Source organism: Sesamum indicum, linkage group LG15, assembly GCF_000512975.1.
Source record: "Sesamum indicum cultivar Zhongzhi No. 13 linkage group LG15, S_indicum_v1.0, whole genome shotgun sequence".
Taxonomy (NCBI): Eukaryota; Viridiplantae; Streptophyta; class Magnoliopsida; order Lamiales; family Pedaliaceae; genus Sesamum; species Sesamum indicum.
This window is the reverse complement of record NC_026159.1, coordinates 9,194,703-9,219,042: the sequence shown is the minus strand read 5'-3', so window position 1 is coordinate 9,219,042 and position 24,340 is coordinate 9,194,703. Positions and strand designations below refer to the sequence as shown.

At 31.5% G+C, this 24,340-nt stretch overlaps 2 protein-coding genes across 2 annotated transcripts; both read right to left on the bottom strand.

Moving 5' to 3' along the window:
- Positions 364–2,427, bottom strand: LOC105178283 (histone H3.3). Its single transcript, XM_011101732.2, has 5 exons — positions 2,287–2,427; positions 1,322–1,393; positions 1,135–1,211; positions 964–1,054; positions 364–862 (listed from the first exon to the last, which is right to left on the bottom strand). Exons 2-5 carry the CDS (start codon positions 1,391–1,393, stop codon positions 692–694), a joined length of 411 nt encoding a protein of 136 aa, XP_011100034.1. The 5' UTR covers positions 2,287–2,427; the 3' UTR covers positions 364–691.
- Positions 4,538–12,872, bottom strand: LOC105178282 (protein SCAI). The gene is made up of 9 exons (XM_011101731.2): positions 11,791–12,872; positions 9,401–9,607; positions 9,065–9,307; positions 8,814–8,880; positions 8,544–8,735; positions 8,336–8,427; positions 6,385–6,567; positions 6,164–6,300; positions 4,538–5,216 (listed from the first exon to the last, which is right to left on the bottom strand). The coding sequence occupies exons 1-9, from the start codon at positions 12,289–12,291 to the stop codon at positions 5,036–5,038; spliced, it is 1,803 nt and encodes a 600-aa protein (XP_011100033.1). The 5' UTR covers positions 12,292–12,872; the 3' UTR covers positions 4,538–5,035.

The following is a 24,340-nucleotide window of genomic DNA, read 5'->3' as shown; positions in this document are numbered from 1 at the left end:
GTTTGGTAAAAATCGTGAATATTCAGAAGCGTATAAATATAATTTTAAAGTTTTTTTAAAGAAAAACACAATTACACATTTTCAAAACAAAATCTAAAGGTGCAATTAACCCTGTAACTATTTGATCGCTATTGACCTCCAAGAAAAGTATGAGATGATAAAATCAAAATTGCAACATTTGGGCCAGCATCAATAGTCTTAACTATTGTCATCCATTGTCAACATTACCGCATATTATAGAGAAACCCAAAGGAACCATTCGACAAAACATATATATGTATTTCTCGTCAACATTCCAATTTCGTGGAAATGATCAAAGCAGCCTAATTCTCAAAAACCAAAAAGATCACAAAGTCAGTATAGTGCACACTAAGTAGCAAATTCACCACTTCAGCCACAAACACGAAATACTTCTCGACAAAATACTTTACCACACGAGTGGTGCGACAAGATACTTGAAAGCATTCACAAACAAGAAACAGCACCAGAGTTTTTACCATCCTTTCTGTCCAACACAAAATACCATTAATCCCATTATGGCACACACATCAAAGGAGGCCTGTGAGGCCCACAATTCCTAGAAAACCATAAAAAAACTACTACTAGAGTTTCGATGCTATCTACTACTATATTGCTTAACAAAGAACCTACTAAAGAACTCCACCACATTTAACAAGAACAACAGGTGTGCTTAGGCTCGCTCGCCTCTAATCCTGCGAGCTAGCTGGATGTCTTTTGGCATTATGGTGACACGCTTAGCATGGATGGCACACAAGTTAGTGTCCTCAAAGAGACCCACAAGGTAGGCCTCAGCAGCCTCCTGAAGCGCCAAAACAGCATGGCTCTGGAAACGTAGATCAGTCTGCAACCACAACAACATCAAGCCATCAAAACAACAACCTAAACAATAAAACAGAGTATTTCAGCTTTGATCAAACTTAAGATTTGGAGTCATTAATCCACCTTGAAGTCCTGAGCTATTTCACGGACAAGCCTCTGGAAAGGCAACTTCCTAATCAAGAGTTCAGTACTCTTCTGATACTTGCGAATTTCACTGTGTTATAACATCAACTAGAGTGTCAATATCAACAATAAACAAGACAGACTCATCATCACAAGGGAAGGGTAACTCACCGAAGAGCAACTGTACCAGGGCGGTAACGATGAGGCTTCTTCACCCCACCAGTGGTTGGGGCAGATTTACGGGCAGCCTATAGGAAAAAATGTACCACATTAGAACTGTGATGTCACAACTGTTGAAACCTCAAATTTGAAATGAACAATTTGCTGATAGAAACAAAATACAGTAGATGTTGGGAACCTTTGTTGCAAGTTGCTTCCTGGGAGCCTTTCCTCCAGTGGACTTACGAGCAGTTTGTTTGGTACGGGCCATCTGTGGGTATTCAAGGCAGATTTACAGTAAGAAACCCTAATTCCTTGTTTCAAAAAGAAATCCGATTTTGTATGCAGAGATAGTTGACTAATCAGATTGCATTCCAGGGAAATGGTGCTGCAGGCTTATAAGCTCAATACTAACAAGGACAGCTGATAATCATGATTCAACATAAATATCCAATAACATACAGAAAGCACTAGCTAACCACTAGACATCAGAAGCTCATAAGCCAAAACCACAAATATTTCCACAATAAAAAGTGCAGAAACCCAAAATCTTCTCCTGTCGGAGGAAAAAATCCAACTCTTTTTTAGAGGAGAACAAAATGCAACTGAAGAGAGCCCTTTAGGGGTGTACAAGTAGGGCTTGGGAGAGCTTACATAAAAACTGCAGCAAAGTGACTTATGGTTGAAAAATTAGGGGTGCAACTGTGGTTTGGAGAGTTTATATAAAAACTGCTGGAAAGTGATTTATGGTTGAATGTCCCAGGGGTTCCTATCAATTCATAGGCTGGAGCTATGGAAACAAGCGCAGGAAGTCTGACGAACATGCACTCATTTAATTTTCAGTATACGTACAAGTCAAGAAATTTATGCACATTTGGAGGGCTAATTTCACGGTATCCACCAATTCATATCCATTAAAGCGCCCATTCACCTAAAATTAGGACATTCTTGTCCTCCCACAAATCAGAGATTGATACAAACACAAGACAGAATTCAAACTTCAAGAACACCCTAACCCTAGAATCGCATCCTAACCACGTCAAAATCACAAATTAACATAAATCAAGACACAAATAGGACTAATATCTAAAATCCAAACCAAAACTCATAAAATTACATCAAAAACCGAAGAAAAAACCGCAGCGTAAAGAACAGAAGACTCACCTCTCACTTGAACAGAACTCTCTCTCTCTCTCCTCTCTCTCTCTCTCAATTCTCTCTTATCTGGGGAGTGGAAGATAAAGTCTGGAACGAATAGAGATTGATGGCTATATATAGGGAGTTGAAAGGGTCGGGATTCAGGATCCGACGGTCTGGAATCATTATCCGCGTGTTTTATAATGGTGGAATCTAACGGCCTTCCATTGGACATATTGTGTTTTCTCCTGTTAAATGAACGGCTGGGATTAGAAGTTAAAGGCGTGACCCGGATTCTTAGGGCTCAATTCTCAATTTCTATTGGTTGAATCTGTTGAGACCGGTTTCTTACAGTTTTGGTAATTGCTTCGAGGGCTTTCTTGGATTTCTACTCCGGTTTGGGGGCTCAATATTTTCTAAATGAACCGACCGGTTAATTGGAAATTGATCGATCAATTTAATTTATCGTAATTTAAAAGTTTATCAATTTTTTTCAACAGTTTAAATTAAATTATTTAATTATATTTTTTCCACATAAACGTTCATAATTTATTGATAAAATTGTACGTAGTAAGAATTTTTCTAATATGCTTCAATTTAACTATTTTTGTTTTTCCTTACATTGAGTCCAATGTTCAATTTCTATTTGAAGTGATATTGGAGATGTTGGTGAACTTATGGGAAAACAACATGTGCACGACCTGCCCCGGTCATTTTGGATTAGGTAATTATGTTTCATACTCGATATGCGTTTAATATTTTATCAAATACTGATAAGGGATAGATTTTCTCGTGGAATTCAATCATTCTCACTTCATATTTCGACTGCACTGGACAAGACTTATTATAATCGTATCAAAGACACGATCACCTATCCTCAAATTCAAGACACAACCTTCATATGCATGTAGCTGTCATGATTTCTCAAGTCTAAGAATTAATCCCATAATATAAGAACAAGAATTTCAGTTATGTAGATGACCTTTTACATGACTATTTCCACGCGTCAGTTCAGTTAGCTAACAACATTGTCAACTGACAACTAAAATTGCATAGACGATCTACAATTGTTGCTGATGGAACAAGGTACCATCCGATGAATGAAATACTTAACGCAAGTCTCTATAGACTCACGATGACTAGTCTCGAAGTTCTCAAGTTGAAATATTTTATACTAACCCTTATAAGTTGTTTTCCGTAGTTGTTATCCAATGCGCAGTCCAATTACATGCGTTATCCAATTAGTATATGGATATTTAATGTGACATTAAAATGTTGTTTAACATAATCAGTAAGCACAAAACAAACATATTATGCCAAGAATGAATACTTATTATATTCATCAAAACAATATTACATTAATATTTCTAAACATTTTCCAAAATAGTCAATCCAATTACCTTTCTAATCATCAATTCTAACAAATTCCAATAAAGTATTTATCATTTTTTAAATGATGATGGAGTATTTAGAATTATGATAAAATTTAAAACAACCCATTATAATTTATTATTTTTTAAAATAGAAGATATTGCAAAAATCCTTTAATGGTAAATAAATTTGACATATCATTTTGTGCAAAAAGTTAAAAAAAAAAACAAAATTAAAATAAATAAAGAATCCTATTCTGTGTTCTCCTAACCTTTTTTTTTCTAGACATTTTTTTACACCCTGCTTACTATACATGAATACTCAATAACGAAGAAATAATTTTCTTTCACAAAAAAAAAAAAAAAATTGTTTTTTATACTATCAAAAGCTTTTCAATGTCCACAAATTTTCCTCATAGTGAGAAAGTTAAAGCTTATTTAAATAAAACTAAAAACTATCCCTTCAATTTTCTTTTCTGAGTTTACCTATCATTATATTTTCAAATTGCAATTGTTAATAAATTAGTTTATTTTGTTTTATTACTTATATTTTTCAATCTAATTACTAGATAATTTTAATTCGAACTAATTAGTTGCGAAGATAATTGTATATTTGCAGATAAATCATTTTCTAATTTTTTTTTTTTTTTTGTTTTACCCACCACCAAAACTCCCAAAATGTTTGGAACCCAACAGCTCAATTATAAAATTTTGGGTGTTCAACATTAGAATGTTACCTAGATGAAAGTTGCAAATGAACCCACAAATATTCCAAATTTTTCTAGAAAATTGGCCAATTTAAAATGTAGACCCCTAACATCAATCTACTAAAATTGAGGAAAAAGGAAAGAAATGGTAGCAAATCTTGAGGAAAAAACACTAATGCTGGAAAATATTGCAAGAGAATATACAAAATGAATCATCATGAGCATCTGAATTCACTTTAGTAAAGCGTATCTTAGAGTTCCAACTTCCAACAGCTATGCATCCACATTCCAAATCCACAAGAAAAACTACAAAAGGAAAAACCTCAACAGCTACTCCAACCTAATTTACAAAAGGTATGAACAAATTACACCTCAATTTTGTAATAAAGTAACAACTATAAAAGCCAAGAAACGCCCATAAGCTAATAAACCATTCATCCACACTATGCATGAAATGTTCTCCCATGAAGAAATTAACCACGAAAACATGACCGCTGCCTTCTAGATTGAGCAGATGGTGATGCTTCATAGAAAGCATTCTATCAATCACCATTATATTCCATGAATTTTCTTCGAATTTGACAGATCTTCTTGTAGTCTGCTCAAATGGTGGTAAGTGTGTTGGAGTCTTTATCCCAACGGAAGGTGGCAGATTATCGCACTTTAATATACAATTTTCTGCTACATGTCTGTAAGTATTTATGAAAAGCTAAAACAATCTGTAACCTTAAGATGACTTGCAAGTTGGGAGATTGCTGGTTGCACGGCTTTGGAGTCGACAGCTACTGAATTGGGGAGTTCAGGAATGCAAACAGGAAAATATCGGTCGCCTTTCTCTCGTAAGCTAAACAGAGTGAGTACAGCACGGCAGAAAATAAATCTGGGGACATTAAAGCATGGCTCAGTGATCAACTTATGCCACTTCATTCTTATAATTATTTTCGAAAGAAAACTTCGAGCAAGTTAGGTCAACGAATAAGTAGTTCTTTGACCCAGTTCAAAATTCATATAACCACATGAATCAATTTGAAAAATGTTTAATGAACTCCCATTCTTAGGCATACCAAGACATTTGCAGCATATCATCTTGAAGGCTGCCAAGCTCTAAGAGAGTACACAGAGGGAGATTACTTTATTTGTAAATTTACATTAAAACATAAACTTCTATTTTAAGTTGGTCGAAGACACACATCAGAAGGTACTCTAGTTCCCTTGTTTCAGCATTGACGAAATCCCACTATTGGAAACTTGACACCAATATCAATGAGGACTACCAAATGGGGTTGGGCTCAAAAGAGATTTAGGTTGTGTAAAGGTTTGATAGGTATGAATCTAGACGAGAAGGAGGTACACGAAAAAGGAAGAATTGAAAGGAAAAAACGAAACTCCAATATAGAATTGCTGTAGTGCATTATGTATTCAAATCAAAGGACATTAAGTTAGACATAGAACATGATGGCATAAATATCTATGAATTTGAAGGAGCCAAATATCATCAGACACCAAAACCCAAGGACTTCCATTGTCATGTTTCTACAAATATTATTCAAAGTGGCAAATTAATGGGTTCTGGCCATATTGAAGTCAAGGCATCTTCAGTTTAAATGCATTATCAAGAAAACTGACAACTGTTATTTGGACTCATCAAATTTATCTTGTCTGCAATGAAAATGAAACATAAAGATGGATAACAATTCATATGAAGTGTGAATGTCCAAAAATCAAGATATCATATTTTCATAAAAAATTAGGATGAACTTCGAATGACTGTTTTTCCAAAATTGACTCCCAATGATGACCATGAGGATTGAGACAGAAGCTGATTACCTAAGAATAAGCCGCCGTAGAAATGGATCACACAGAAGTTGAGCCCAAACCAAATCCAGGTCAGTTGAAGTACAGAGAATCTCCTCCCACTTAGAGAAAGCAGTGGCAATAATGCTTTCCGTGGTGTCATATATCTCCTGCAACAAATCATTAACAGAAACAGTTAGGTACTAGAGAAGCTAGTTCCTGAGGCATGTAATTTTGATTATATGTTAACTAACCATGTCATCACTGGTAAAGTTACGATCAACTAATTGGCAGAAAGCCTGTAAAGGAGCAGCCAGGAAGAAGGTAAACTGACTCCCATGCTGCGCGACATCAACACCACTTTGATTCTTGAATGAAGGCCTCAAGGGGGAAAGAAATAAGGCAGCAGGTTCACCCCTTTCTGCTCCATGTAGAACCTGAAATAGCAGTCTGCACATTAGCACTCAACAAGAAATTTTCCTCTCTAAAGGGAAATGCAGACAATTAAACTGACATTCTAAAGCAGAAACCAAATACTTCACTAAAATTAGCAATGAGTTCAGCAAATGTTCATTGAGTAACTATAACTACCACCTTTAGGTATAAGCGGAACCAAAAAAGAAGCTAAAAAAACTTCTCGTCTTAAGATTAAGTTTGACAGTATTAACCAAGAAGAACCAAGAAGGAAATCTTTCAGGGGGCGATTGGTTCGCATGAATGGATTTGGGCGGGAACGGAATGAACTTAGACATGGAATAAAGGTAGGAATGCAATGGTTTTAGTATATCGTTCCTATGTTTGGTGTAATGAAGGATTAAAAAAAGGAATTGAATCAGAATTTTATAAATCACTTGTTTATATGTTTGGTGAATAGTAATGAAATTTTAGAGGGGAAAAAGAACATACACACACAAGTTTTGTTACATAAGAAATATTATTTTGACATATTAAGTTAATTATAAATTTACGATTATATATTTGAATGTTATCATGTATTATACATCCAACAAATACTTATTATTTATAAAAAAAGAAAAGATCATATGTATTAAAATAAAGAACAAATATTAACATATAGAACAAATATTGTTATATGATATTTTATAATTATAGTAAATATTTGGTAAAATGCATATACGTATGTCACTTTTTTATATTATATTTAATAAAATATTTAAATATTAAACTATTCATGTTATATACTTATAACACGTATTTTAATATTTTATTATTAATATCTATTATACTTGACGTATTTAATCATATATAAGTTTTTTTATTATAAAAATCTTGTAAATGGAAATCTATTAAATGTTATTTAGCAATATAAAAGAAATAATGTATCCCCAATATATTGCAAATAGCTAAAACCATGGGTGAGATAAGGAATGGGTATTCCTATGTGAATGGTCATTCCTAATACTAATTTATAGCAAGCATATATTTAGGAATAAGTTTGGGAATGCTAATTCCATTCCTTGCTGATTCTACATCCCAATCATGCCATTATTATCACATGCATCTGTTAAGTCAAAACATTGAGGAACAACTACTTGCCATTTCTTCAGTTTACTTAGGAACCCACAACTCAATAAAGAACAAATATGGAAAGAAATAAGATCAATTGGCCTAGCAAATAGTTTAAAGAGGCTTCGCAAATCAACAACAAAGCATTTTACTAAATAACCAACACATGAGATGTCAAAAAGTTCTCACCCGGCCCTGCAAACTACACCTCCATATGTTTACATATAGAATAGGAAATCAAGTTATTAGCAATATCAAGTTTCAATGCTAATCATATGTCATGCATGTCCTTGATATATGAACACTGATTTGGATATCAATTGTGCCACAACTTTCTCCCCAAGTAAATATAGTAATGGTATTTGTTTCATTGCATCTTGGTGTTTTACGAACAATAAGAATTACAGTAAGCCTTTCAACAAGTTTCACAGGGACTATAAAATAACTAATGATAATTTGAAAGTTGTTCCACAGGAAATTCCACCAATGTTAATGATACCGAAAAATAAAATGATTGTCTCAATTTAGAAAATCTGGTTGCACACCTTTAACACAAATATTATGGAATTAACATATTACTGATAGCATTGGAGCCTCAAAACTGCTGCTAGGGTATACAATTGGGCTTTCAGCTAATGCTCTGAGATAAGTTACTCAACAAAGTTTTAACAAACCTGCCTTGAATGCATGGCTATTATCACTATCTATGATCAGGAAAAGGGGCCTTCTCGTAAAAGGAATTATATCACCAGGGAAGAGGATATTTGGACCTGCAACAAAACTCGAAAGCTAGAATTAGAGGACAAAATAAAAAATATTAATGATGGATAAAAGTATCTGATAGCATGGAAAAGAACTACAATAAACACAATTTTCATGTTCCTACCTCCATTTTTACTTGGACCTAACAACAAATAATTCTCAAAATATTGATTTGAGGCAGCCTTAGTTGTAATATGATTTTCACCAAAACCATTCCTCTGTTCATGATAGCTGTTGGCAGGGGCACTGTGCACGGTACATTTTCTTGATGTTCCAGAGTTCTCCGTTTGAGAATTACTACAATGACAAGAATTCCCTGCATCCATGATATGATGTTAGTTTCCATGCTTATATCCAGCTTAAAAAAAGCAACCAATTTTGAGCAACAGGCAACCTGACGTCGACAAGTATATTAGCATAACACTATCTGGTGGCAGTTCCTCACATACTGTTGCAATCACCTGACAGTAAATGGCCAAGAAAGGAGATGGTAGTTGTTAGAACGTCGTGTAAAATGTGCCAACATGTAAGCAAATAGTTTGCTCGAAGTGTTATAATATGCATCTAAAATTTCTTTGAAACCCTAATTAGATGCATAACTTTACCATAAATGGTAAATTATCATGTCAAGAATCTGGAACTCACAGCGAGTAATTGTGTCACAGATGGACGGTACAGGATAGCTTTCTTAGGATTTGGAGGCAAATTTGGATCTGTCATATCTGCCATCAAATTTATATCTATCAATCCTGAAGTAATAGAATGATCTGCCAATACACCATTTTCTCTTGATTCAACAGGATGTTTCTGGTAGAAAGATCCAGTAGGTTCCCATTCCAAACATTGCAGCATTCTGAAAGTGTCTAAAGTCAGTTCTGCAAATTTTACCTGCAATGACATTCAGAGCATTGCTCACATTGTTAATTTGACTTCAACAGGATAATTTAAATACCTAAAGTTCTAAATACAATAATATGTAACCTCGTTTTTGCGATAGCTTGTCAGCAATGCATCTCTAAACTTCAGAAGTCTCTTAGCATGGAACCGGGCCACGTACGGGAGTGAGGCTGGATATGAATCGAACATTGCAGTATAACGCAGTGGTCTAGCATTCATGAAGGCTGGATCAGCTTTCGTGAACCGCACAATTTCTTGCACCACCAGCTTCCATTCTTTGAAGTTGGTGTCCTAGAGGAGAAGGCTATATTGTTGGTTATACAGTTATGCAACAGATGTAATTAATGTTCACAATGACATCATAAATAATCTACTACATTGATCTGTTCCCACAACATCCTCACTATACTGATAGTTTGGCTTAACCAAAACTACTGTCAACTAAACAGTTTACTCTTTGAAATTACTTGTGAAGAGCTCTATGTAGCTTAAACAATTAAAGTTTGTGATAGATTTTTGTGTAAATTTATCCTTAGAATTTTTCCTCTTAGATCTTATGTAGGTTTTTAGAGGAACGAGTAACTAAAGTGTGAATTGTGTGAGAGACCAAACTATTCAATAGTTGTAAAACTGTGTCTGCTAACCAATTAGTGAATTTCCTCGAAATGCAAGTAAAGAGAGTGAATGTAGAAAGATGGTATCACCTTCTAAACCACTATAGAAATCATGACTTTGCTTATTTACTTTAACGTTCCCATAAACTGTTCATCATTCAGAGCATTAATCTACTGAAAGCATTTTGAAAAAGTAGTTTCATTTAACACAACTCTCAGAAAAATTTGTCAAGCACTTTCACTGCATATTTTTATTTTTCAAAACACCTACCTTTACAATTGCATCAAAGTTCAAATTCAAATAATTCATCACATCACTGAAGTTCTAACCAGGTCAGAATAATGAATAAACTCCTTAAGAAAGTTACAATTTCTAATCAGTTTTAAAAATCACTATTCCCCCACCGAAAAAAAGAAAGAAAGAAAACAAAAAAGACCTTCTTTTATATCACTTCGAGCCAGTACCAACCCAAAAAAAAATTCCTTCAGTTGACCTAAGTAGTTGAAGTGCACCAGTTGCAATCCTACACTTGATAGAGCATGAGACAATTATATATCGGAAGACTTGCTAGGTGCTGTTAATATCCAGTCAACAAAATGATGTCCACATATACAAATAGATAATGACCAAATTCTCTAGAGTTCTATGCTCAAGTAATTTCACTATTGGTCATATAGCACAGCATTAAATTGATTTATCTTTAAATTCAAGAAACCATACATTCATGCATAAACAAAAAGCAGATGCTTCTGGGTCGAGCATTTTCTACAAACCCAGAGTGGGGAAATTTTCAGAGAATTAGATATATTTAAATTAATTTTCTGCATTTGAGATGGGGGTTGAGGCCTCCTTTCTCTCTCCTTTTTTTCTTTTTACCTTGTTTGCATGGAGTGGGGAAGGTTTTCTTAGAAATAAACACTTGTCCAAAAGTCAGCTGAACTACCCAATGTCCTTGATGTGGTAATAGTATTTGCCAACAATAATCAACAAACTATAACCTATTTTATCAATAAAATATCACCGCCAGTCAACATTACATCCCTTGAAATGTGCATTTTGATCTTTGCCCCATTTATGTATAAGACAAAGTAACAAACAGAAACAAGTCAAACAGATTATTCTAGCAACAATATTGGCACTTGTAAAAATAAATTAATACAATGAACCTGAAAGGGAGAGATGAATTACTCAACAGCTTTTGGGGTGTCTCTTTCAAGTTGTCAAGATATATTAATTACTGGATAATACTACAAACCTCAGAATCAAATATGTATGCTGCTTCCATTGTAACTAAAAATCCATCTACCCCGAGATTGAAAATTATCACTGGCCTCCACGTATCTCATTAAAAATACACTTATTTGATAGTAGCATTGTTTATGGTATATTTACAGAAGGAGCACCATATGTTTTCCAGACCGTTCAGATGCCATCATTATCACATCACTTTCAAATACTCTATGCTCTCAGTATGTAATTAAAATTACATGTCCTCAGTTCCGGCCAAATGTGACAGTAATGAATTCAACCAAAATTCGCAGCACAAATAAAGGGCAGCATGATTTGTTCAGAAAAATCACAATAATGGCTGGTCGGCGAAATCAATAAAAAAAGGTCGTACAAACTCGAAGAGATAAATAACAAATATGTAATATTTTGTGAGGAGATTGATGAAATAATGGTCAACACGCTCCACAAATTTTACGAAACAATATCCCTTCACCACTTATCAAGCAAGCAAGATGTTCACATAATTGAAACACAAAAAGAATAACATATTCGAACGCCAAGAACCGCAAATTCATCACAGTTGAGACATAAATTTAGTATTGGAACGAAGAAAAACAACAATTCATTACCCGGAAATTAACTTTACTGTCGTCGACGAGCTCCTTAAACTTTTCGACGAGCAGCTTCACCATTTCCGTACGATTCAGAATCAAAGAAACCATCAAAAACCTAGCATAAAACCTTAATTCCTTAAACCTAACCCCTCGATCCTTGGCCGAACCTTCAAAATACTTTCTATGGAAAATCGCCTCGTAAAATATGTACGCCTCGAGAAGAAACCTCGCCTCGCTAGTCCTCAAATACTGGTTGAAATAGAGCTGACCGATTCTGGAAGCGATCTCCCCAATTTCCCAGCGCTGGAGCCCTGATTCCATCAATTTGGCCCGATTCTCCTGCTGATACTTCCATAGCCGCATGTACGCCTTGAAAACCTTGTGGTAGAAATGCCCGTACTGCGGCCCGCTCCCGCAGAACGGATGCAGCGGCGCGTCGCGTACCCGCGCGAATTTCCGCTCCGCGCTCTCCACCAGAGCGCGGAATGTCTTCGGAACTAATTCTTCTTTAGACATTCAGACCCAAGGAGAGATTTCAAACAACTTCAACCCACTTGATTTTGTACGAGCTCTGCCATATTTCCTCTGCTTAGCTGGTCGCTTTGCTAGTCAAACCGAAAACTAACAAAACACACGAAAAAGAAATCAAGAATCGTTCGTGGGAATTTACAATTTTTATATTCTAGAGAGAGAAAGAAAGAAAGAGGGGCGTGAAGAATGAGCTGGAAAATGAAGACGGGATGTGCGTGTGTCAGGGCGGGGCTGGCGCTGGTCAAAATATTCGGTTTCTGTTTTTTTTTTTTTTTTACGGTTGTTTTCTTGTTTTTTTTAGCTTGACGGGATTCCGAGAAACAGCGGCGGCGCTGCAGGTGCTGGGCGGCGGAAGGAGAAAACTACTAGTTTTTGGGTGGCGGTGAGTATACCGCCGGAATGAGGTGGCAGGACGGTGGTGTGTGTGTGTGTGTTTCTGTGAGTGAGAGAGAGAGATGGGAAGTAGACAAAAACTGGGTGTGCGTGCGCGTCCGAGAGTGTGTGTGTGAGAGAGAGAGAAAGAGAGAGAGGGGCGTCGATGTTATGGTAAATTTTTAGATGTGGGTTTGATTTGATTTAAGGCGTTTGCTGATTGTTGAGTCGTTTTTCGTCGCTGCCTATGGAATTGGAGCCCAACAATTACTATTCCAACCACACCAAAACCAAAATTGATATTAAAATTATTACCCAAAATTTTTTTATCAAATTAAATTAATCACATAATAATTACAATACATTTATAATATAATTAATTATTTTTTACAGAAATAATTACATTTTCTCACTTGATATTTGGCACAATTACACATAAATACCTCTATGATTTGAAAAATTACATATAGTATTCTTGGGTGTACATACATCAAACAAATAAATTTTTTTGTTAGTTAAAATTTATTAAATTTGTTGATATTAAAAAAAATTAATATTTACCCCCAATTGACTTATTACTAAGTTATTGATGGTCAAACAATTTTTTCCTAACTAAATTATCGTTATAACGGTGAAAATATACATACGAGTATGAAGATGTATAATCAATATTCAATCAGACAATTTTGTTTAATTAATATGTGTCTGTATATATATATATATATATATATATTGTTAGGAATTAACATAATATTTCATAATTTCTATTACAACTTTTATCATCACCAATTCCTATTAACTCATTAAAATATATTTTTGATGAATAAATTAAATAATACAAACAATCATTTATGTAATTATTTATTCTTTATATATTTATATAAAATTGGATATATATTAAAAGTGATCTAAATGTCACAATTATTTGAAAGTAATCATCATAAAAATACAAATTTTGTTGAGTAGAAATATGTTATATGGCAGGAAAATATAATTTGTAGCAATAATCAAAATAGAGTAAAAATTTCAAATTATTATGCTTTACTTATTAAAAATTAAAGTTGTATTTTACATCAAAGCTTCCTTTATAACCTAATATATTAATAAAATAAATTATTTAATATAAAATATATAAATATATATAACCGTGCATAATACGGGTTTTACGCTAGTGAATTCATATGTGAAGATATATAAGGGTAATTTAGTCATAAGAAAAATTATTTGACCTGTACCAAATCAGTAATAAATCAATTGAAATAAATATGCAATTTTTATGCATTATTATTTTTTTTTTTTGGTTAATATTAATAAATTTGGTGAAATTTGACTAACAGAGTGACTTATTTGTTAAACGGAAGCAAACTTCAGGAATGTTAAATATAATTTTTCAAACTACGGAAAATTTATATATAATTATACAAAACTTCGCAGGAGAGGAGTATATTTATTGTTCTTTCTAAATTGTATACCAATCACATCATAAGTATATTGTAATTATTGTATAATTAGTTCAAATTTAATCAATCCAATCTGGGTCATAATTTCTCTAGAACTAAGACCTATTTTGTCTTTTTAGGGAACTAGTAAAAAAAATAATAATTTAGGAGAAGACTATTTCATTTCTTATATTACAAAATTAAATTTCTTCAATATTTAATCGATTTATCAAATTGATTTCTGAAAATTTTAGTTATTTGCATCCTTCCTCGTCCCAATTAAATGACCTGAGGGCCAGTCTGAACCTACGATTGCATAATTAATTATAAAATTATTTACAACGAAAGAATTTATTTTACAGGCTCTTAAAATTTATCATAATTATAAATATTTATTCGTTGTTTGAAAAATTACAAATACTCTCATAAAATTAACGACCATCTACTAAATACTCTCTTATAATGGGCTGTCAGGAGGAGGTACTTGTCAGACGATTGTTAATATCATAAGGTATTTGTAATTTTTTAAATAATGAATGGTTATTGTAATTATAACAAATCTCAAGGGAACCCATTGTAATTTATTCTTTATTTTAACATAATAATTAATTTCAGAAAACATAATTATGACGTTTAGATTCACAATTTAATATCTGATTATGTCGATGTAAAGTGTTGTTAAATTTCAAAACTATTGGGCATAATGATAATTAGATAGATACCGTTGTTGTGGGATTAAACGTAATTTAATTTTAAAAGTAATTATTAAAAAAATACAAAAAAACATAAAAAAAATTATGTTTATACATCGAACACAGGTTTGGCCTGATCGATCGCAGAGCCAAGCGAGTACTAAAAGAGCACAGAATTTTAAGTATATTTAATTCTTGTATATCTGATTGATTTATTTTTTTATTTTTTTTGAACAAGAAAAAACTTAAATATTAATATTAATTAAAATATTAACAAATTAAATTTTTAACAAATTAAATTTCAATTTAAAAAATAATTAAATTTGATTATTGATACTTAGAATATCGATCTTCCAAACTCAATGGAAAAATCCAACCCAAATTAATCTAAGAATTCAGGTCCAATAAAGACGATATTAGCAGCCACAACACAGCAAGCTCAAAACCACCTCCAGCGTGTCGGAGAGGAAGAGTTAACTCAACAGACACGTCACCCACATTCCACCCCCCAACAAGGAGAAGCATGACATCTGTAGTCTGTTGATAAAAAATTGACAGATCAATAAACATTTTTCCTTATTATCAGCTATTTCCAAGCTCACGTGACAACTTTGTTCTTACTTGTGGGAGACACGAATGAAGTGACGTACAACTGAACCAACCATATCAAATAAAAATACACATCACAAGAAATTCGGAGAAATATTAACCACCCTCAACGACATCCCCGTTCGTCTCATCTTGCTCCTACAAATTCTCATAATCTTACTTTATTTTTTTTACAATTCTTTATTGACTTTACCATTCGAATGTTTCGCATATTAACCCTTCAATATTTTTTAGGATACTCAAAAGATCTTTCAGAGTAGCGGCAATAACACCACCTTCCTTGTCTGGTGTAATTATACATAAACCCCATATAGTTTAAAAAATTATATATAGCACCTCTGACATTTGTTTTCATATAACAAATAGATCCCTCCGTGAGTCAAGATTCACGAATTTACTTATATTAATAAAAAATCAAATAGAAATCTATATTTATTCCTAATTGACTTCTTGTTGGGTAAACAATTTTTTTTTTACCGTAATAAGTCAATTGAGGTTAAAGATGAATTTTTATTCGATATTTTGGTTAATATCAACAAATTCAAATGACTTTTGACTAACGAAGAAATCTATTTATTAGACGGTAACAAGCGTCAGAGATGTTAGATGTAATTTTTCAAAAATTACAAGAAATTTACGTATAATTACATTAAACGTTACGAGAGACAACGTAATTATCCCTTCAAAATAATATTGTATTATTGGACCCCGATAGGTATAAATTTTGATGGACAAACACAATGTTGTATATATTGGTGTAATATTTATTATATTTGTAGAACAAAAAAATTGTAAAAGACAAATGAAATAATTAATAAAGAAGCAATTATTATCATAACCAAATAATTAAAAAATGATTGGCAGCCTCCCACATAATATATTAATTTTCACAAGTGATAGCCCCTTCTCCATTTTCATTTAATTATTCGTGGGAAAAAAAATTAATTATTTCAATATCATTGTGATTGTCATCACGTCCCACGAAAAGTTGGTAACTACTACTAAGAAACACGTCCATGCAATCATGCTCCTAATTTCTCAAATCAATTATTCTTAAAAGAATAAATAAATAAAACTACAACCACCCCAAATAATTAAACAAAGGGCTAATTTCCAAAAGGAGAATTGGGAAATCAACTTTGATTCGCATTTGATCCGGATTGGATATGACGATTTCTATATCTGGTGCTTTTTATCGATCTTTTTGAGTTTATTCAAATGTAAAGTATGGTTTTTGAGAAAAGAGACGCACGTCAGGCTAGTTGGGAGGTCCCTAACTAAGACCATTCGGTGCTTAAGTCAGCTTAAAATCGAGATGATTGTATCAGAACTGTGATATTAAATATGGTAGGGACCTCAGTGGAATGAGGGCATCGTCTCAAATCATGCTCTCACGATTCTCATTTCCATCCACCTAACTCGACTTTTACAATTTTTTTATTCTTTTTAAAAGGATACAATAAGGTAAATTTGACAATTTTATACTCCATCCAAGGATTACATAATTTCATCACACATCATCGGGGTATTTGTAGTTTTTTTAAACAACGAGAGTATATTCATAATTATGTCAAATTTCAGGAGAACTCGTTGTGATCTACCCTAAATGTAAATGGCATGTTCATGTATTCATGATCCTAAATAAAAGCGACCAAATTAATTCAAAATATTCTCAATTGATTTTGGTTCTATTAAAATCTTTGCATTAAAATAGTCAAATATAACTCTATATTATGATACGATTAACTCTAATTCCCGAATACAAAATATAATTTTATGCAAATACGAAAAAATAAATGTCTTTTTAGGTTTAGAAAAAATCGTACATGTAATTAAATCATATATATATATATATATTATGTCCTGAGCTCTATAGTTGAGCTGTAGCCAAAACTTCGAGTGTAAATGTAAATTCTTGTGTTGTTTCTTATTTTAATAATTACTTTTGAAGTTAGATTACGGATAAATTATAATGACTTTTCTTAATATTTGACGTAATTATGATATGAACATTTATTTATTATTTAGAAAATTATAATTTTTTTATATTTAATTAAATTATGTAATTTTTGAATGTAGGTCTGGAATTGTCAACTTTTTCCTTAATGTATTTTTTTTTCCTTTCTTTCTAAAAAGAGTTGTAATAAAATCGAACGAGGTGGATGAAAAAATTACAAAAAAAAAATTAAGAAAATTTTACAAAATAAGTAAAATTATAATTCACAGTCCATAAGAATATTTTGGTCAGTTCACCACGAAAAATAGATCGAAATCTAATGAGACTAATGGATTTAGCTAGTTATTAGACGACTGTAAAAATCAGGGGTACCAATAATTTTTCAAATAGTAAGACGGTATTTGTAATTATGTAAAATTTCAAGAAAACTTATTGTAATTTACTCTTTAAATTATACTCAAAACACAAAAATTCCTTCTTAATTATTGTTTTAATGATCTAATAATCTCATAATTAATTATACAATCATCGGACAGTGGCATAAGAAAAGGTAAGGAAATAATTGAAATTGTAGGTGTGGATTATTGTATTTAGGGTTTGGTTTCTCAATTATTGTGTAGGTATGTTTAGATGAGCATTACAGGACAACTATTGGGAGAAGAAACCTTGCAAGAAAGACGTGTGGGATCTCACAACGATTTTTTATTGCAATTTTTTTAGAGAAATCGCATTTTTAATATTTGTTACGATGTTCTTGTATTGTATCTCATAAGTTGAAAATTTTATCGATATTAGTTTTTATGTGCATTTTTCGTCCGATAAATAACAAAAAAATGCACGAAAGTACTAATGGCTCCGTTAATTATTGAATGAAAAACGCACGTGAAGACTAAAATTGTGAAAAATTTTAAATTATGGGATGCAAATGAGAAAATTATAACAAAAATGGGACTAAATTTAAAAAACCCTAATATATGGGATTGATGGAAGAAAAAAAAATTGTATTAATGAAGGAAAAGATCATCCCAACAAGAAAAGAGGAATATATCCCCTGAAGGAAAGTCTTAAGTCAAACTTATCTAATTAGAGTAATGCGGTAGATTACTGAAATACCCCTTGCGAACAGATCGCAACAGTGTAATAGGAGTAAGTGAAGGACGAAATGATACTTCACCCACACCTATCCTAAATAATGTAACTTTGCAGTAGTATAAATACCCTTCTCATTCTTCTTTTTTTTTCGGGGGCGGGGGTGGGAGGGGGGGGGGGGGGTCGGGGGCTAAAAATATCGAGCTCTAATATAATTCGTGTTAAATCGCATATCTATAATATAAATTTAGTCGATCTCGTTTTCTGGTGTCTAAAAAATGTAATTTTTCTTAAAAATTATATTATCTATTTTATTTAAAAAAAGAATTTGTAGGTATAATGTGTATATATAACTAAATAGAAATTATAATTAAAAACTTCAATGGGTCACATCTATCATTTTTGTCATTACAACAAGACTTAGTCCTTATTTTTGGGGGAAATTTTGGACATGATTAAGGTGGTTAAAGTTGATGGTTTTGTGCCCGTCGATTGCCAACAGACAAACCCTTTCTTACGGAACACTTCAATGTGAATTAAAAACGTCAAAATTGATGCACGCTTTTCCTCGACTGAAGGTGGTATTTTCTAGACTTGGGTGTGGGAATGGATTCGCATTACCCGACCCGCCCTCCTTGGGAAGAGTTTTGAATGTATTAGCTATGCTGACATGTTGTTTTATTTATTTATTTTTTTGTATATAATTAATAATTTTTTTTTAATATTTTAAAATATATCATAAATAAGTATAAAATATATAAATCAATAAATTATGTTTAGTACGATTGTGCTGTTAACCTTCATTTATGAGTGTGGAAGACTATTTTTTTTATATTAATATTAATAATCGATTTCAAGAAACTCCGATCTCAGTGTTCAGGGCCTTTTTCTAACCCAAATTTAGTCTTTTTAATATTTTTTATATTTTTTTTATCTATTTTATATAGGTAAGATTATATTATTTATAAGTACATATAGTACACGGAAAATAATACTTTTATAAGTTAAATCATGACATAAAATAATTTATAATTTTAATATGTATAAGTAACATATATCAAAATATTTTAATACTTTTAGAGTGTAAGATGTGCATAAATGAATTTAAAAAAAATATCTATTTTTCAATTATATTATTGTTCCTAATTTATGAAATTATGGTATATTATTTTTTTTTTAAAAAAATTATTTTTTTTAATATTTAAAAATTCTAAATTGTGACTAATAAAACTAATCAGTTCAACCTGTCGGATTTAAGTCCGGAGTACATTTTTTACTTATAAATGATGATTGTAATATTACTACATCGTTTTTTTTTGTCGATAATAATTTTATATTGCTAAATAATATTTAATAAACATTTACATTTACAAAATGTTGTAATCATAAAACAAATATATTAAATATTAATAATAAAGTATTTAAATAGTATATAATAAGAATACTTTAAATTTTTAAATATTTTATTAAATATAAAATAAATATAGTTACAAACATATATGTATTTTAATCAGTATTTACTACAAGTATAAAATATTATATTCAATTTAGGGTAAATTACATTTTATCATTCGAACTAGCCCGTTTTAATATTTTGACATCTATATATATATATATATTTTTGTATTCAGCTTACCATCTCAACTTTGCAAAATTTGCACTTTACCATATATGACCATTCTTTTGCTAATTTTTTCTCCGAAAAAACATCACCTACTATATATATGTAAAAAAATATCACATCACATAATCCTTACATATCACATGTGCACCACATGTGTTTTTTTGACAAAAAACTTGTGGAAAAATAGTTATAAATGGCAAAGTGCAAAACTTCGTGAAGTTGAGATGGTAAATTGACGTAAAAAATAGTTTAAATACCAAATTGTAAAAACGATTATAGTTTGAATGACAAAATATAATTAACCCTTCAATTTATGTAATATTATTGATATTTGTTCTTTTTTAATAAGTATGACCTTTCTTTTATAAATAAAAAGTGTTTTTGGATATCTAATACACAAAAGCATTCAAATATATATATATATTGTAAATTTATATTTAATTTGATATTTTAAAACAATAATTTTTAAATAACAAAATTTGTGTGTCTGTGTGTGTAGCACCCCCTTCGCTACAAGGGCTATATCTATCCTAAACGTCATACTTATAGCAATCCCTGTGTTTATAAATATAAATGCACATAATAATTTAATCCATATGAATACGTAACCCATACGTCATAACAACATAATCAACCCACAACATCATATATACAAATCAAACACCTCGAGTAGTCCACCACAGTTAATCTCCATTCCTACGTTCTCTTTATACAAACAAAATAAGATTCGTACTCTAGCTGACAAAAAGGAGAAACAGCATACTGGCCCGACCTGACTGAGTATAGTGCGTAGACCTATTCTTCAACAGTCAGATACCTCAAAGTCTACTCCTGAAAGAAAATGTCAACAGAGGGATGAGCCTGCCACTCAGTAAGTAAATAATCAGCCCTATCTATATATGTACATCAAACACAGCCCAAACATGACAAGTAGGCAACATGCATGGATTACAGTCAATTTAACTCCAACATAATCAACTTTATTACACCACATGACTATCTCATAATAAGACAACCAACCAAACTCCATTTTTCCTAGTTTGTTTACCAGAAGGTGATATTGTGTTTTTCCCACCAACTCAATCTCACCGTTATATAAATTCAAGTGAACCCCCTTGACAGCCGGCTCATCAATCTCGCACATAGCTGTTTCATTTCGCACATAGCATTTTCTTTTCGCACATAGCATCGCATCAAAGCTCTTTTCATTGCGCACATAGCATTTTCTTTTCGCACATAGCACTTTCTTTTCGCACATAGCATTTTCAACACGTCAAGGGGTATTCACGCCACAATTATATTCAATTTCCACCACTCCCTCATTTCCACATATCACCATTCTTGTAAGCAACTAGTAACGTAAAACAATATAGCATTACATTCTCATTCTCAGACACCCACAACACAACATACAACAAACATGATATTCAACATATTTTCTCATTCCACGTACACAATGCCATCAATCAATTCAAATCATTCACCACGCATATATTTTCAGATAAAACAATATCAGCATGAACCACAAAGTCATATAATAGTAATACCACAAATAAAAAGAACATATATAGATAATACTAATTATTTACTTACCTCAACCTCACAACGTTTTTACAACGTTTCTTTCTACTCAATCGCTAATTGTCAGCCATTTCACCTCACCCCCGTATCCTATAATGAGTTATACCACATACAGTTAATATATCGAGAATATCGTAATTTCTTTTAAATATAATATTAAATATTATTTGTACAATTTCTAATAATTCTTTAATATTCTATTTCTATCAAAATACAAATCTTCATTTTTCCTCTTTATTAACATACCATTTATTAAATATAATTTTCAGAATATTTCTATGAATTTCCTATCAATTTCTTGCTATTATACACTTTAATTGAACAATAATACACATAATTGCGTATTTGGTTAATAATTCCGATAGAATTATACAAATTAGCTATAGTAATATTAAAATCTAATAAATTTAATAATCTAATTAACCAACGATATCATTTTTATATCCGCTTTGGTATTTAAGTCAGTACTAATTTAAATAGTTAAAATCATAAAGTACTCCGATTAAATAGTACATCACTTAGTATAAACAACATTTAATAAAAGAACTAATTAAATAATATTATTATATAAATTAATAAGTATTAAAATCATAATCTTCGTACCTCTGTTTCTTCTTTTTCCTTTCAGCCGAAAATGGTGTGTGTGTGTGTGTTGGCAATGTGTGTGTGTGTTATGTATGTGTATCTTCATTAAAAAAAACAACAAAATAAAAGAAAGAAGAGAGGCGGTGGACTGGTGGGCCCACCCTCAATTTTCTTTTCTTTCTCTCATATATATATATATATCACTTACTAATATATATATATAACTTACATATTTATATTTACATTATATTACTTATTTATATATATATACTATATATATATATATTATTATTATTTTATTTAATTAATTAGACTTTTCTCAAAATACCATTTACGTCCTTCCTAATTTTCTTAATTAATAGAAATTATCCCAAAATATTATAACGAACTCCAATTTAATTCATTCAAGTGTTATTATGCTCCAATTATGACCCATAATTTAGTGGCTAATTAACTAAATTTCACGAAAATTTATCAATTAATCCTACAATTATGTATTATAATATTTGGGGCGTCACAGTGTGTGTGTGTTTTTTTTCCTTCAAATTTTATTACTATCCACCAAACATATAAATAATTATTAAATTCCTTTTTTTATTCCTTTATTATACCAAATATGTGAATGCTATATCGAAACTACTCTATTTTATCTTTGTTTCAATCCTAAATTTATTCCATTTTCACCAAAATTCACTCATATATTCCAATCACTCCCCAAATAATATGGGTTATATTTAGGAATTCCCAATAGTTTGTAAATAAAATATGAGATTCTAATGAAATATAGAAAAAGAGGATTTGATTCTCTCTTTTTAGTTCCTTATTAGCCTATTTATAGGAGTATGATATGATCTCATATAGTTTCGAACTTTATTTTTTAAGAGCTCTAACTTTCAAAGCTCAGATAGATGAGCTCGTGTGAAATATTTGTTAAGAATTCATCATTATGTTTATTTTTATTTTTAAATTATTTTCGTAACGAGTCAAAATATAATTAATATTTGTCATTATTTAGAATCACTTTATCTGGATGTTTTTTACTGTTTTTGCATAAATGCATACATATATATATAAAAAAGACATGATTTGACAGTGAACAGTAACTTTTGTCTCCCAAAACACAACATTAAACACACAATATTTATTTTAAACTATCTCAAAAAACAAAAATCCAAGCATACATGCTATCTCTAACACACACTTATTTATATTTGTTTTTCTCTCTCTATCTCCACAAAACACAACAAACCACTCAAAAAAACGTATCCAAACACTGCATATTTTTTATATTTCAGTATTTCCTACTCCCAGACTATACTATTCCAACCTCACTAAAACATCGAACGTCCATATCTGATGTTCACCTAATATTATTCTTACCAACATCCGTGAGTGCAAATATATACCACTAATTTATCAACCTTAGATTGGACGAATGACATATTACCAAACTACGTACTAGCCCCTAAATCATACCTCAAGATAGAAAATTCGACATTGCCCATATAAATCTGTACTCATATGAATTATAAATTATTAAATTAAAAGACGAGGATAATCTCATATATAATCAAATAATTAATAATTTATACGAGTACAAACTTACATAAACAGCATCACGACAGCCACTCAGAGGATGTTAATGTACCTTTTTTCATCATCTACTCTAAAGATAATGCCATAATTATATATGTGTCCCTCAATTATACCTCTTTTATACTCTACTATTATGGGATGCTATGGAACAAACATTTTGAAGGGTTGACTTCATGAAAAGCATAATGAAGCTGTCATATATTAGTACTAGTAGGTATATGTGCAGTCCCCATCCCTTTTGATTATTCACACACACTCCACTCACTCTGCCCAATAATTCATGTCTTTTTCTATGGCTCCCCATCATTGATTATTCGCGGCATGAACGACAACTACTATTTAAAAATTATGATAAATCGATACTATATATTATAATTAAATAAAATTGATATGAAAATTTAAATTTTTTAGTTGATATTTGCTGTGACTTTTATCTGGGGTAAGACTATTTGCCACAGTATTTAGCTGTAATAAATATTTTTTAATTCAT